Raw genomic sequence first — 13886 nt, 5'->3', positions numbered from 1 at the left:
TTGCCTATATAATTCATCCATTGTCTAACAAATCATGGATGAGGTTGCATGCTGTCATGTTTACACAAAAGTCTACTAGATGGCCTGATCTCTACTTTGAGGTCACCATAACCCACAGTTGAGAATGTCACTGTCTTGGATGAGTGCCAGCGCCACCACTCTAGGATTATTAGAATCTATCCAGACGAAGACCCTTCGAATCATAGGTGTGAGCAAAGAGGAAGCGACATCACATCTCTCCATCAAAGACATCAAGTTGCTGCAGCAACAGTCCTCTACAAAATGCACACCAGCTTGTGCCCACCAGATCTGAAGGCGCTGCTACTAAAGCCATTTGTAGTCAGAAAAGCTACCCGCTCCAGCTTGTCCATGCCTTGCCATACTCTCACAGTACCAGCTTCTAGAACCATATCTACTGGCAGGGCCTTCACCCACACTGCAGTTCATGTTTGGAATAGCCTACCAGATGGAGTAGTTGGAGACGTAACTGACAACGGCGCACCATCCTTCAAGAGCAGAGTGCATAAGCATCTCATTTCATGTGTCTGATGCTTAGGCACCAGAAACAAATTAGTTCGATCTTTGGATCGACCGTCGATGCTGCTTCGATGCTTGTTATTAAAGAACTAACAACTAATTAATGAGAATTAATGCTAAATTTATATTGCACAATACCAAAACTTAGTAAGATTAATATGTTATCACAATCAACAAGAGTCAATTAATTGATTTCATAAATAATAAGGATCGACCAAGCATCGATGGTCGATCGAAAGATCAAACTAATTTGTTTCTATTGCCTTAGTTACTGTACCCCAATCACTCTTGTTGTTTCTAAGCTGCTGCGAACCACTGATTGGCACATGTGGTTGTCTTTTATAGTGCCTAGGTGCCTATATAAGTTCTCTAATTGTGTCACTCCTTGGGCCATGGGCCATTGTTCACTCTAGCATTTTATATAAAAAACATATGTACATGGCTTCAAAGAGATCAAAGTATCCTTACCTGTAAAGGGACTTGTTTGAGTGCCACGCCTATCATAATCATAATGAATAGTCTCGATGGCCAGATCTCTACTTTGAGATCACCATAACCCACGGTTGAGAATGTCACAACAGTAAAGTACATGGCTTCAAATAGATCAAAATGGTCTTCTTTAGAGTCAGCCCTCTCCAGATGCTCTACACCACACATACTGTAATGGATAGGAAAAAAACATACCACGTAAAATTTATTATCAAAAATCTGAGAAAATACATGAAATATGGACTAAAGTGTAAGGGACCGATCGTTATTTATGGCAGGCAGGGGGGAATGGGCATTTTAGAAAAGATATCAACAAAAAAATTTGCGTTCCCCCCTTGCGTCCACTCAAAAAAAATAATTTTGGATTCCCCCCTTGTTTTCCCGAATTTCTCCATTTAAAACTTAACAATCCCCCCTCCTGGTTCAACAAAATATTTTGCGTTCCCCTCAAGACCCAAAAAAAATTTGGGTTCCCCCTCAAAATGCCCATTCCCCCTCGTCAGTAAATAATGATCGCTCCCTAACTATTGTTTTTTATGGTCAATACAATCGGGCAATCTGGCATAATGAGGGTTTAGAGCCAGAATTGTCTATGTTCATTTTCACATAATTTTCCCCACCCAAAGTGGCTATGTCCAGCATGATATGATACACTCTTCATACTACATTGGCCTGTAGTATGTGATAATAATAATGATTTTAATTAATTCAAAGAGAAAATGGGAACAATGCTACAAACGCCGACAAAAAAATCAACACAGCAAACTTACAGTAAATGGGCAAAAATACTACAAATTAAAATATAAAACTCAACATACTAAATGTGCAGCAAATGGGCAAAATACAGCAAATTAATGCAACAAATCAACACTGCAAACTCACAACTTCAAAGAAACTAATAGAGTGGTGTATATTAGGAGAGGGGCAAGGGCAGGGGCATTGGCAGGGGGAAGAGTGCCAGCTCTTACGGGAAAGCCAACACCATTTACCGGGTAGACATATGATCAAAATTGCAGTGTGTATGTTCTTCAACATGTGAGCTTTCCTGATAAATCAAATTTTTGGAGCTGATTTGCTAGGATCAAGAGATATTAGGCCTACATTGAAAAGGAAGGGACAGGCTGCATGACAAATGGATGCCTAGTATTTCCATAGCCCCTTCTCCAATTCTTGACAGGGGACTAAAAATCCATACAGAGCACTCCGAGGGAAGGGCACTTGTTAGCAGAATGTATAGGCAGTAATTAGGTGAAATGGTATGTGTCTTTTATGATCAAATACCGTAAACGTTCGCCTAATGGCGCACCATGACTCCTTTGCCTTGGAGTTAATTTCATGTACAAATAGAGAGCTCCCTCCTCTAAAACTCCCAACAAGAAATAAGGGTATAAGCCTCATTTCCTGGTGGGATTTTTATGGGAGGACACTTTTAGTTAGTGTCTAAAATTCCAGTTATGTCAAGGGAGCCCATAGCGCCATTAGGCGAACGTTTACGGTAATAAGCCCAATCGGCATGGGAAGTTTGCAATGCATTGTGGGACAGTTTTTGCAGTTTTAGGACACTTTGTCCTTTGACCTATCGGGAAAATTGCTGTAATTATTAATAATTTATTTATTATTGTCATAATGTTATCATTAAAAATATTTAAATAATTAATTCATTTAATAATAATGTTTTTAAGTTTGTTGTTATTCTAGTAACACGTTTTAAATTATATTTTTGTACGCACAAAACCCGAATTTTTCTGAATTTTCCAGATAGGTCAAAGGGCAAAGTGTCCTAAAAAACCGGAAGTTACAATAGCGATTTGGCTTATTGATTCACTGTCTAAAGGAAGCTACAAGAACTAATCTAGGACACACTAAAATAATGCTATGCATTAAAGTGCATGGGCACTAAGAACTACTTTGATTTGTTACAAAAAGGGCTACATTATGTATTGAGCCAATCAGAGGTATGGTTAGAAAAGTCAATTGGACTGAAGGGATTAAGCTTTATGTTGTCATGAGATTTTAAAGCTACATTTTGATTGGTTACTTAGATGATTATATGATGTAATTAACCAATCAAGCACTCTGTAAGAAATGCATTAGTACTAATGGGGTTACAATGCAAGTGCAACACCATAATCATTCACCATATAGACACCAATTAGCAGACAATACAGTACACCAATGTTGCTAGTACAATCAGCATGCATTCCACCATAGAAACCAACTATAATACTGGAAAGAAAAACATAGAAATACATAACTTGGTTAATCAACCATATACATACAACAACAGTACTTAAAAATTATGTGATATGGCCTGATCAAATAGAGGTTATCCGTGTTCTATAAGCTGCATATCCTATCAGAGACTGCTATACCTTGTTTAAAGACTTTCAAAAGAAGTACCTGCATGTGCAGCCATCACTGTTTCAAAATAGCCCACCAAAGTAATGCAGGTAACTCCGAGGTCATGCATTGAATTGGTTTGAATGAGGAATACTACGGGAACAAGCGCCTTTTGTTAGAAGTCACGCATGAGTAAAGTGGATAACCGCTATTAAGCAGGCCAAAGGAGGCAATGGGCTATTCCAATTAAGATCCATACACCCCCCTATGGAAGACATGACCTTAATCTTCCACACAGGGAGTGTGCATTTTAAATGGGGTTACCTGAATGGGTGACTCCATTTGAGATGCACACCCATGTGTGGGAGATTAAGGTCATATCTTTCAGAGGGGGTGTATGGATTTCAACTGGAATTGCCCAAAGTACCATGTTTTACTGTTCTGCATTGTTGTCTGTATTTCAATTTCACAATAATATTGCTGAATTTGTTTGAATCCGATTTTTGTTTAGCATCAAAAATGTTGATTCAATCCAACAAAAATATTTAAATATTTAAATTCTACTACACATTATTATGCTTTGAAAAGTAGACTTTTATGAAGGCAGCAAACCGAGCAGACTGAATAACATGCACATTTTAGGTATACTCTCTATCCAGTTAATTTTAAATTAAATGTAAGACATTTCAAACCGATATGGCCTTAGCTTTATTCTTTAAAACATGATAAAAGTTATGTTGAATACCAGTGAGACACACCGAATACCAGTGAGCCACACCTTATTGAAATTGAAACTGTAACAATTATTATACAAGTTGAAGGAAACAAAAGTAAGAACTCCCTGAATAAAACAATGGTCTAGAAACTGCAGAATAAACTAAACCATTGGTATTCTTTCTCCCTACATCAAAATACACAGGCTCAAGCAAACATCTGAACTACAGCAAAAGATTTGAAAGTAATAAATCAAACATTTAGTGACACTGATCTACAGTTTGACATAAACATGTAAAAGACCTGTAAAAGTAAAAGCTAATATGATATATTAAACAGCTTATCTAACCAAATACGTCCCCATCAAAGATGAAGTAATTCGAAAGAAAATTGAATTCTCTTTATAGAGAATATATTTTTTAGAGATCTATTTAAAAAGTAAAAGCTAATAAAATACTATTTTTTCAAAAGTAACACTATGGATTCTATACAAAATGCAATTATTTAAATAGTTCACAGATCTGCAGATTAAATCCTAACAAAGCAACGAGAAGAATATTATTATTGGCCACGATAGCTTTTGCTCTGCACAGGAAGGACAATGGTATAAATATGTTTCTACACATTCAACATTCAAGATGGCGACGTATACACACCTCATCTTATATGCATCTGCTTTTCTCTGGTTATACAGCATTGTCACATTGGCATCACAAACTCTACCCCAAAAATACCCAACTAGAAGTTTAGCCTGCAAGACCCATGGATTAGTCTTCTTAGATTGCAGTAACAGAAGTCTCACTGATATCCCAGTATTGAATCGGAATCACACAGTGACATTGGATTTGAGGCATAACTCTTTGCAGAATATAACAGGTGCACCCTTTGTGAAGTTAACAGCATTGCTAAGACTATTGCTTACCAGCAATAAGATATCTTGGTTATATTCCACAGCATTCAGAGGACTTTCTTCGCTAACAGATTTGTACTTAGACAACAATAAGCTGATCACTTTACCAGAAGGGATTTTCACAGACTTATCAAGATTGATATTCCTTGATTTGAGTTACAATAGGTTTTCAGTTATACCAAGCAAACAAATAGCAGTACTTAGCTCACTCGAACATTTCTCATTCTTTCAGGAAGATGTATATATGAGAGTTATTGACTTCAATGGTTTCCAGAATCTGACAGATTTGAGAGTTCTAGAAGTTGTGCTTCCAGCACATATAACAAGGATAAAGAATAACACTTTGTATCCTCTAGCTGATCTAACCTTATTAGAAACCTTTACATTTATCACAGTAATACCAGAGACAGATGACAATGGTGAAATTGACAATGATGCAATCGTCAATACAGCATTTTTTGCACCACTTACCAATCTTGATATTCTAATCACTTTATTTGAGGTATATCATGCACTGGAATACCTGTGGTGTCCACTCACTTTGCTTTTGTTTAGTTCACCAGATGCTTTATATCTACCAGCTGTTAATGAAACTTCTTTTCAAATCCTTCAAAAGTGGAACACATCTCTTACATATTTTGGACTGAATGTACAAAGCCTATCAAGACTAGAAGATTACACCTTTCGGTGGGTACCCAATCTACTGGAATTAAATCTTGCATACAATAGCATCAATTACATTGCTGAAAATGCATTTTACAAACTGAACTCTTTGCAAAAACTTGATTTAAAGTTCAATGACATAACAGAGGTACCTTCAAAAGCTTTGGAAGTATTCCGGAAGCCTGCAACTCTTCAACATCTTGACCTACGGTACAACAGTATTTCTGGTGACATTCCATTGGATGCATTTGATGCTGTGTCAGCTTCATTAACTTATCTAAATTTAGAAAATACCAAAATTTATAATGGCCACACTACAAAGTGGCTACACTCTCTTCACAATCTCCAACAATTAATTCTTACAGGGCCTGGGACTTTTCAGGAAAGCTCATTTGAACCTATACATCAATTGCAATTACTTCAGATATTTGTAACAGGTGTTGTTTTTAACTCTATATACTTACCACTCTGCACTTTATATCCAAATTTGCAAGAAGCAAAAATAAGAACCAGCAACATACATGGATTTCCTATAACTCTAGGTCTTCAAAATTGCACCAAACTATTAGAACTTGACATATCAGGCTGTTTGCAACAAACAAGTCTAGAGCAAGGGCCTCTCTTTCAGATCAATATCTCTTCTCTACAATCTCTGAAACTAGGAAACAACAAGATCACATCAGTCAAACACATTCTCTTCTTCAATGCCCCTGCACTCAAATATTTGGATTTGAGCCTCAACAAGATCTCAGCTATAGAGGATGAATTTGTTAAAGCATATCCACAACTTGTATTTCTGGATATAGCTGGAAATGAGCTAACATCTCTTGTAGGTCTTGAGAAGCTGATATCCTTGGAGGTTCTCAATGCTCCTGGTAATCTAATAACTCTTGTCGCATTATCATTACTCTCTGAAACTACTCTAACCATACTAGATTTGAGCAATAACCCATTCCACTGTAGTTGCAACATCAATCCATTCAGAAAATGGATTCTATTTAATACAACTACACGGTTATTCACAACAGGACAATATGATTGTGCTATACCAGAATCCTTGAAAGGAGTCAGCATTACTTCCATCAACTTAGACTGCATACCAGATACAGCTTTTTACATTGGTGTTGGTATTGCATCTTTTCTACTTCTTTGTATGATCATTTTTCTCCTGATTCATTATCGTTGGCACATCAAGTACAAACTCTTCCTAATCTATAGACATTGTCACCCACAACCTGACCACAATGATGATCTTGATGAGCTGCAATTAGACTACCATGCTTATGTTGCCTACAATGAACAATCTGCAGCTGATGAAGCCTGGGTCATGAATGACCTGCAACCCAACTTGGAAAATGACCCTGAACCAATGCAACTATGTATCAAGAGTAGAGACTTTATGCCAGGACATGCCATAATAGACAATATCTGCGATAGCATTAAACAGAGTCGCAAAACCATCTTAGTTTTATCCCCAAGCTTTGTGGAAAGTAACTGGTGTGACACGGAGATGCAGATGGCCCAGATGAGACTACTTGATGATGATATGGATGTCTTAGTTTTAGTGTTATTGGAAGACATCCCAGAGGTCAGATTGACAATGAGGCTCAGACAACTTCTGTGCAGGAAGGAGTACCTCAAATGGCCACAAGATAGACCAGGGCAGAGATTGTTCTGGCAGAGGTTAAGACTGGAGATCAAAGGACCTGTGCATGTCAATCGCTGTTTAAATATCTAGGTCAATTGGCCAATAATTTGGTCTTTCAATAACACTTGTTTATACTGTACTGTATACTGTTGTAAATATTCTAATTTTGCTCATAAATACGATATATGTGACACGATCTTGTCCATGGGGGCCAAAGGAGGCATTTTTGAAAATTGAGTTACTGTAATTATTACATTATACATACAATAGGCTATCATTCACTGAAAACACCAATGGTCTAGCATACTTGGTTCTAAAGTTGTGAAGTTTTTTGATGTCTATTTTATTGTTTTTTACTCCATATTTTTACCTTTATCTCAGTTTCAAATTTGCCGTCTTTGGCCCCCATGACCAGATCGTGTCACATATGAGATACTTTTATATGAGGTTATTTCTGAATAGTGTAAAATATTTGATGCACTGCACTTTAAAAGAAAGGATTAAGAAAGACTATACAATTTAAGAGACTGGCTTTCATATGTATCAGCATTTCATCGAGATCACATCCCTGCTGTTTTGGTTTATATTAAAATCAGTTCATTGAAGACCTCCAGTAAACTTTATTTGACTTAAAATTGGTGAAGACTCATAACATCATGGATTGATATAGAATCATCAGAATGGTGTGCACTCCTACGCTAGCTGCTCTTTACATAATCCGTGACTGGTGGTGCGTGCTGTTGTAAATTTACGCGAGCGTATATTGGGACTAAAGCCATATTATAACATTTTCAAACAAAATAGATTTGCATTTCTTTGCCATAAAATGTTAGCTTTTACTGTCAGATATATATCCCTTTTGAGCTGAACAACTACGGCAAAGCAAAGAAAATTGGAATTTACTACCAGCGCACATGTCGCCAATACGTACCACTCCTTCGGTCATGTTATGGTACGACCCTTTGTTGTGTATATCACCGTCCCGCACGCCGTGTACGTACTGTGTGTTATGAAGATCGTGTATGCATTCGACTAATAATTCCACGTAATAATAAAACGCCGGTTCCATCGTTTTATTCAAAATCTTGGATTTTGACAAAACTACAGCACCTAGAGACTTGATTTTTGCAGGGTATATTGGTTTAATAAAGTACAATATAATCATGTAAAAAAAGAATTTTAAAAATTCAGTGAGGGCGTCCTCCTCAGCAAATGTTATAATATGGCTTAATGTATATTGACGCGAGCAGTAACATAAACCAAGTAATTTTTGCCAATTATAAGCCAAACAAAGTATAGTCATCAAAGTCGACTACTACAACAAGCTGAAGTTGTACAAACTATTATTTGGGATTTGCAATATACCCTAGATTGTAAATTTCAATTTTCATTGAAGTAACTAAAGAGACAGGTGATTTTAAGGCTTTCGACTATAAATATAATATGGTCTATATTATTGCATCTGCAAAATCTGTCCAGGAAGCAGTCACTTCTCTTCAAAATGTAATTGAATTCAAATAGCACATAAGACATAGGAAAATGTAGGCCACAATTTAAGCCACTGCAGCTTAAGGAAGATGATAAACATCAGTCCACGGAAAGCATGTATGTATATTATGTTCTCTGATCTGATGCTTTCCATGGACTGATGTTAATCATTTTAAAATCACTTTTTTCCCTGTATATATAAGATGTGTGGGATAAACATCCATGCCTAGAAAGCATTAATCACTTTTTTCTGTGTATATATAAGATGTTTGTAAAATTAGGTTAACAGTTTGAATTAATAATCTGTATCTTTACTTAGTGTACTTAGAATGAAATTTAGATCATGAAATTCGGTCAGAAGTATTAACTTACAATGGTTCCCATGACAACTCAACATCTGCCCATCATGCCAGATGTAGTTCCTTTTGAAGTACTTGAGTTGAAGCAATAGAAGTAGACCAGAGATGGTGGACTCTGACATACTTTAAATACTCTCATTTCAAAGTGTACAGTTCAATGGCCTCCATACAATAACCTCAAGTTGTGGTGTATGAGTTTGTGTACTTAAAATGTAATTTTCGTAGTATCACTACCAGATTCCTATTTCTGCCAACTCCAGAGGTACAATGCTGCCCAGCTACTCTGTGGTTACTCCAGAGTACCAGTGTAGCACCAGTCCAGTACCAGTGTGCATACTGTACATGCATGTGATTCTGATGTGTGTACTGTACACACACAGGTACTCTAGAGTACCAAGGAAGTACTGGACAACAGTGTACATGTGGGGGCTGCAGCAATAAGAATATGTAATGTACATGAACACAAGCCTATAGGGGTTAAAGAACTGTGTCCTGAGCCTCCTGACAGATGAGGTTGTTTGAGACCTAGACCTGTCTGCATCCCGGGTCTGCATGTTGGTCATGCAGGAGAAATATAGAAATGCAGCTGACCCAGCCTCTTCATGTCCTATAAATCATGACTTAGCAAAAACTTATTACAACATCGACACTAAAGCATGCATTCACAGACACAGCAACAGCAAAATTACATACATGCATGCACAGATAACAAACAAATGTTACTATTTCTATCCAACAGTATAGATTGGGGGCACTTTAATATATTTCAAGTTGTTTATCACGGGTACAAAAAACAAGTAACAATGCCAGGTAGCGATATGAGAGTATATCTCTCATTTATGGTTTCAAAAATGGTACCTTAATCGAAAAGATGTTAATAAAAATGGCAAGCTCAACCTGGCACCCAGATACCGATAAAATCATTGAAATGAAGTTAAAAATGTACTCAAATTGTCCTCCAATCCCCCCACCACCACTACCACCAGCTCCTTTAAATGTTGTGGCTCCACCAAAGAAGCTATTTTGTTATGAATGGGTGTGGTTTACTTAGGGAAAAGTCCAAGATTGGTTGAATGTCGCCCAATGCCCCCCAGCGCCACCACAGCTCCTCTGGAAGTTGTTGATCCATCAATGAAAGCTCTTCTGTTATGAGTGGGTGTGGTTTACTTACCATGTAAAAATAAGACACAATATTGTTGCCACTAAAATCATGAGGCGTTGTTGTAAGGCTGAGTGGGGTTTCTGCATCACTCGATGCAAGTCATTCTGTGATAAGACAAAAATAACACATAATACCTTATATACAGTTTTCGTTTTACTAAGCACTCAGAATGCTTTAGTAAGAAATTTTGCACTATTTTCATAATTTTTATGTAAAAATGTCCTCAAACTAATCATTCATTTTATATATTGTAATGTGCTCTTATATTGATGACCCATTTTTTATCAAAATCTTTTTTATTCCACCCTGTATAACTTGCAGGTCACCCTGTATAATGAGTTGAAATGTATATATTTGAATTGCTTATGCTTTCAGCTTTCCAAAAATGTATACTTTTGCTAGTTTAGGGTTGATGATTGTCGAGATAATCTAATTAGAAACCCGATTGGTGTAAAAATTCATAATATTTGTCATGTAACGCTAAGGGTGGCGAGTTCAGGACACACGGTCAAGGAGTCAAACTGGCTCAAGTACCAACCTTTCAAAAACACTCTCCATAACACTATAATTTATGTAAATGTTATCAACACCAAAACCAAAATTTGTTTATAGTACATTTATAACATGTTCAATTATTTCTTGTATGTGTTTACTGCATGGGAACTTCTTTCTTACCACTCAGGGCTCTATTGGGCTATTCCATTTAAAATCCACACTCCCCCTGTGGAAGATTTTGGAAATATGTTCCACAGAGGGAGTATGAGTTTGAAATGGAATTAACACATTAGCAGCTCCATTTGAAACTCACACTCCCTCAAGGGAAGATTCAGGTTGAATCTTTCTCAGAGGGTGTATGAAATTCAAATGGAGCTGCCTAATGCACCCATTCCATTTAAATTTCATACTCCCCCTGTGGTAGATATTTCCAAAATCTTCCACAGGGGTGGTGTGGATTTTAAATGGAATATCCCATTTGGTGTTTCTACTTACAAATAAGTTTTCAAGTAACTGCTTGGCCAGCCAACAGTTTAGGAACACAGGGATGAAGAATTGACGAAGAGGTCTCCAGAAAATCTGAAAAACAAAAACCATCAAATCTAATTATTGATTATGTATTTTAATGCTCTGCATGCTAGCCATGCCCTTCAATGGAAAAAGTTCAAAATTTGAAATATTTTCTCAAAATATCAAGAGCTATCTTAAGAACTACTGAAACAACATTAGGCTTGTTTGTACTCAAAATATGGTCATGAAAATTTACATTTCTGAAATTTTGAATTTTTTTTTAAATTGAAACTTCGACACCCGCGTGAGGAGAGTTAAGCTAGAGAGAATTTATAAATAAAAATCATAAAACCGGCTTTCTAGCTTATTCTCGGCAGGGGAAACATTAACAATGTAACGCATAATAAATCTGGAAATTAGGTGCAATAAAGTGTGAACCTACAGTGAACAATTAGTCGAGTTGACATTTCTCGAACCTTGCAATAGTTGGTACTATGAAGTTTTTTTCTTGATTTGTGATCCCAAGGGGTCCCTAAGCAAAATTAGCTTAGTTGCCAAATTGGCAACTTTGGGCAACTCTTGTAATTTGCATAAATCCAATATGGCCGCCGATGGCCATTTTGATTTTATAACTTTTGAGCCCCTTGACCAAAATTAATGTGTGATACATCATTTTAAGAGTTATTTGGTCCGAGGAAACCATTTTGAGGGTTGTTGTTGGGATCAGCTCAAATCCAAGATGGCTGCCATCCGCCACCTTGAAAATATAATTTTTGAACCCCTTGGCCAAAACTAATGTATACTATATCATTTTAAGGGTTTTCTGGTATGAGGAATCATTTATGGGGTTGCTGTTCTCCTCAAAGGACGGGATCAATTCAAATCCAAGATGGCTGCCATCCACCATCTTGAAACTATAACTTTTGAACCCCTTGGCCAAAGCTAATGTACAATATCATTTCAGGGGTTGTCTGCTTTGAGTAATTCATTTATGGGTTTCTTGTTCGGTCTTAAAAGTCTAGATCCGCTAGATGGATATGAAAAATAACTTTCCTGTTTCTTTTCCACCTCATGTAAAGATTAAGTCCAGCTGAAGATCACAGCCTGGTAACCTGTGAACCCTTTGCCCCGAAAGTACATCCCTTGTATAGTACCTAAACTGGAGATGCGCACACTTAATGCTGAGGACATAGCTGACCTCGTTTGCCGATACCATAATGGATATTGGAATGCTGTCTCTGCTGATCAGTCAGTTTGGAGAACAAACTGCTATCAAGATTGGTAAAGGAGCTCTTAAAGGCATGACGTTATCTCCAAAATTAGTCTCGGAATGGATCGATGCCTTTCCTATTACTGTCCATGTTTCAGAGAGGGTAGACATAATTTATTCTGATACTACAACAGCCCATCCTGCTCAGAAGCACAAAGAGGAGTTGGATCACCGACGTAAACTGGATGCCAAAGATCGAAAGTATGAGGAAAGTACCCTCATCCACTAGAAGACACTCGTCCTCAGCTGTATAATCATGTCAGTGGACAAATTGCATCTACTGATGTGAATGTAGAAGATTCTCTCACAATTGGAAAACAGATGGAAGTGGAATTCAAAGCTAGTCTTCCAGATGGATTCTACAATGCTATCAGTAGCCCGATGCGCAAACTAAAAAAAGCAAGAGCAAACAAGATCAAGCCCATGAACTTCGAGACAATTTTCCTCCGGTAGATAATGGTTAGTAAACGGCGTCAGGTGGATCTTAGGTCTATATTCAACTATGAGCTCTGTGCTGTGCCTTCATCCCTAATTGATGAATTCGGTTGCCTTCGCAAAAAACCCAAGCCAGATCAGATATTGTCAAACGTCTTGGTGTGATCGAGATCTCGCCCAAAAATGATGTTGACACTATCATCGTGGATGTATCACAGCTGTTGTACCATGTTGTGTGGCCTTATGGTGGAAGTCCCTCAGATCTGATTGCAAGCTCGCATAGATCGCTATCCAGACAGAGCAAAGAAAATCCCTGTCTTCGACAAATACCAGGGCATCTCTGTCAAAGAGAGGTTGCGTAGGGCTGGCGAGGATGTCATAGAGTATGAAATCGCTATTACTAGTACTCTACCAGAGAGAGAAGCTCTAATGAAGAGCACAAACAACAAGAAGAAGTTGGGAAGTGTGTTTTTTTAAGTACCTTCAACTTGGGAGAGAATGTGATAAGAGTCACATTGATGGAGCATGACGAGGCAGACATTACCATTGTGTCCTATGTTCTTGGTGCTGCCAACTCTGGACAGAACACAATAAGGATCCTCTGTGATGATAGAGATGTGTTTGTCCTACTGGTCTACTGGGTGTATTGGGCAAAGCTACAATGCAAGGTGCAAATGGAACGATGGGATGGAACAATCCTGAATAGCAATGCCACATGTGCCACCCTAGGACCCAAGTCTCTCCAGCTGCTTGGAATGCATGCTCTTAGTGGTTGTGACAAAGGCAAGACAAGTGCGCTGAATACTTTACTTGTCGGAGACTTCCCAGGTCTGGCGAATGCGCTTGGTGAAGTTAGCTCCACCACA

The 13886-nt window shown here is 37.7% G+C and overlaps 1 protein-coding gene across 1 annotated transcript in view; it reads right to left on the bottom strand.

The window, feature by feature from the left end:
* Positions 1-13886, bottom strand: part of LOC140138676 (potassium channel subfamily T member 2-like) — a 222648-nt gene that overhangs the window by 72589 nt on the left and 136173 nt on the right. The window contains 3 exon segments of the mRNA XM_072160422.1: positions 1006-1195; positions 10320-10414; positions 11301-11384. Coding sequence (XP_072016523.1) covers positions 1006-1195; positions 10320-10414; positions 11301-11384 — 369 coding nt within the window.

The sequence above is a fragment of the Amphiura filiformis genome, chromosome 18 (genome assembly GCF_039555335.1).
Source record: "Amphiura filiformis chromosome 18, Afil_fr2py, whole genome shotgun sequence".
Classification (NCBI taxonomy): Eukaryota; Metazoa; Echinodermata; class Ophiuroidea; order Amphilepidida; family Amphiuridae; genus Amphiura; species Amphiura filiformis.
Note: the sequence above shows the minus strand (reverse complement) of the source record. Positions and strands in the feature narration are given on the sequence as shown.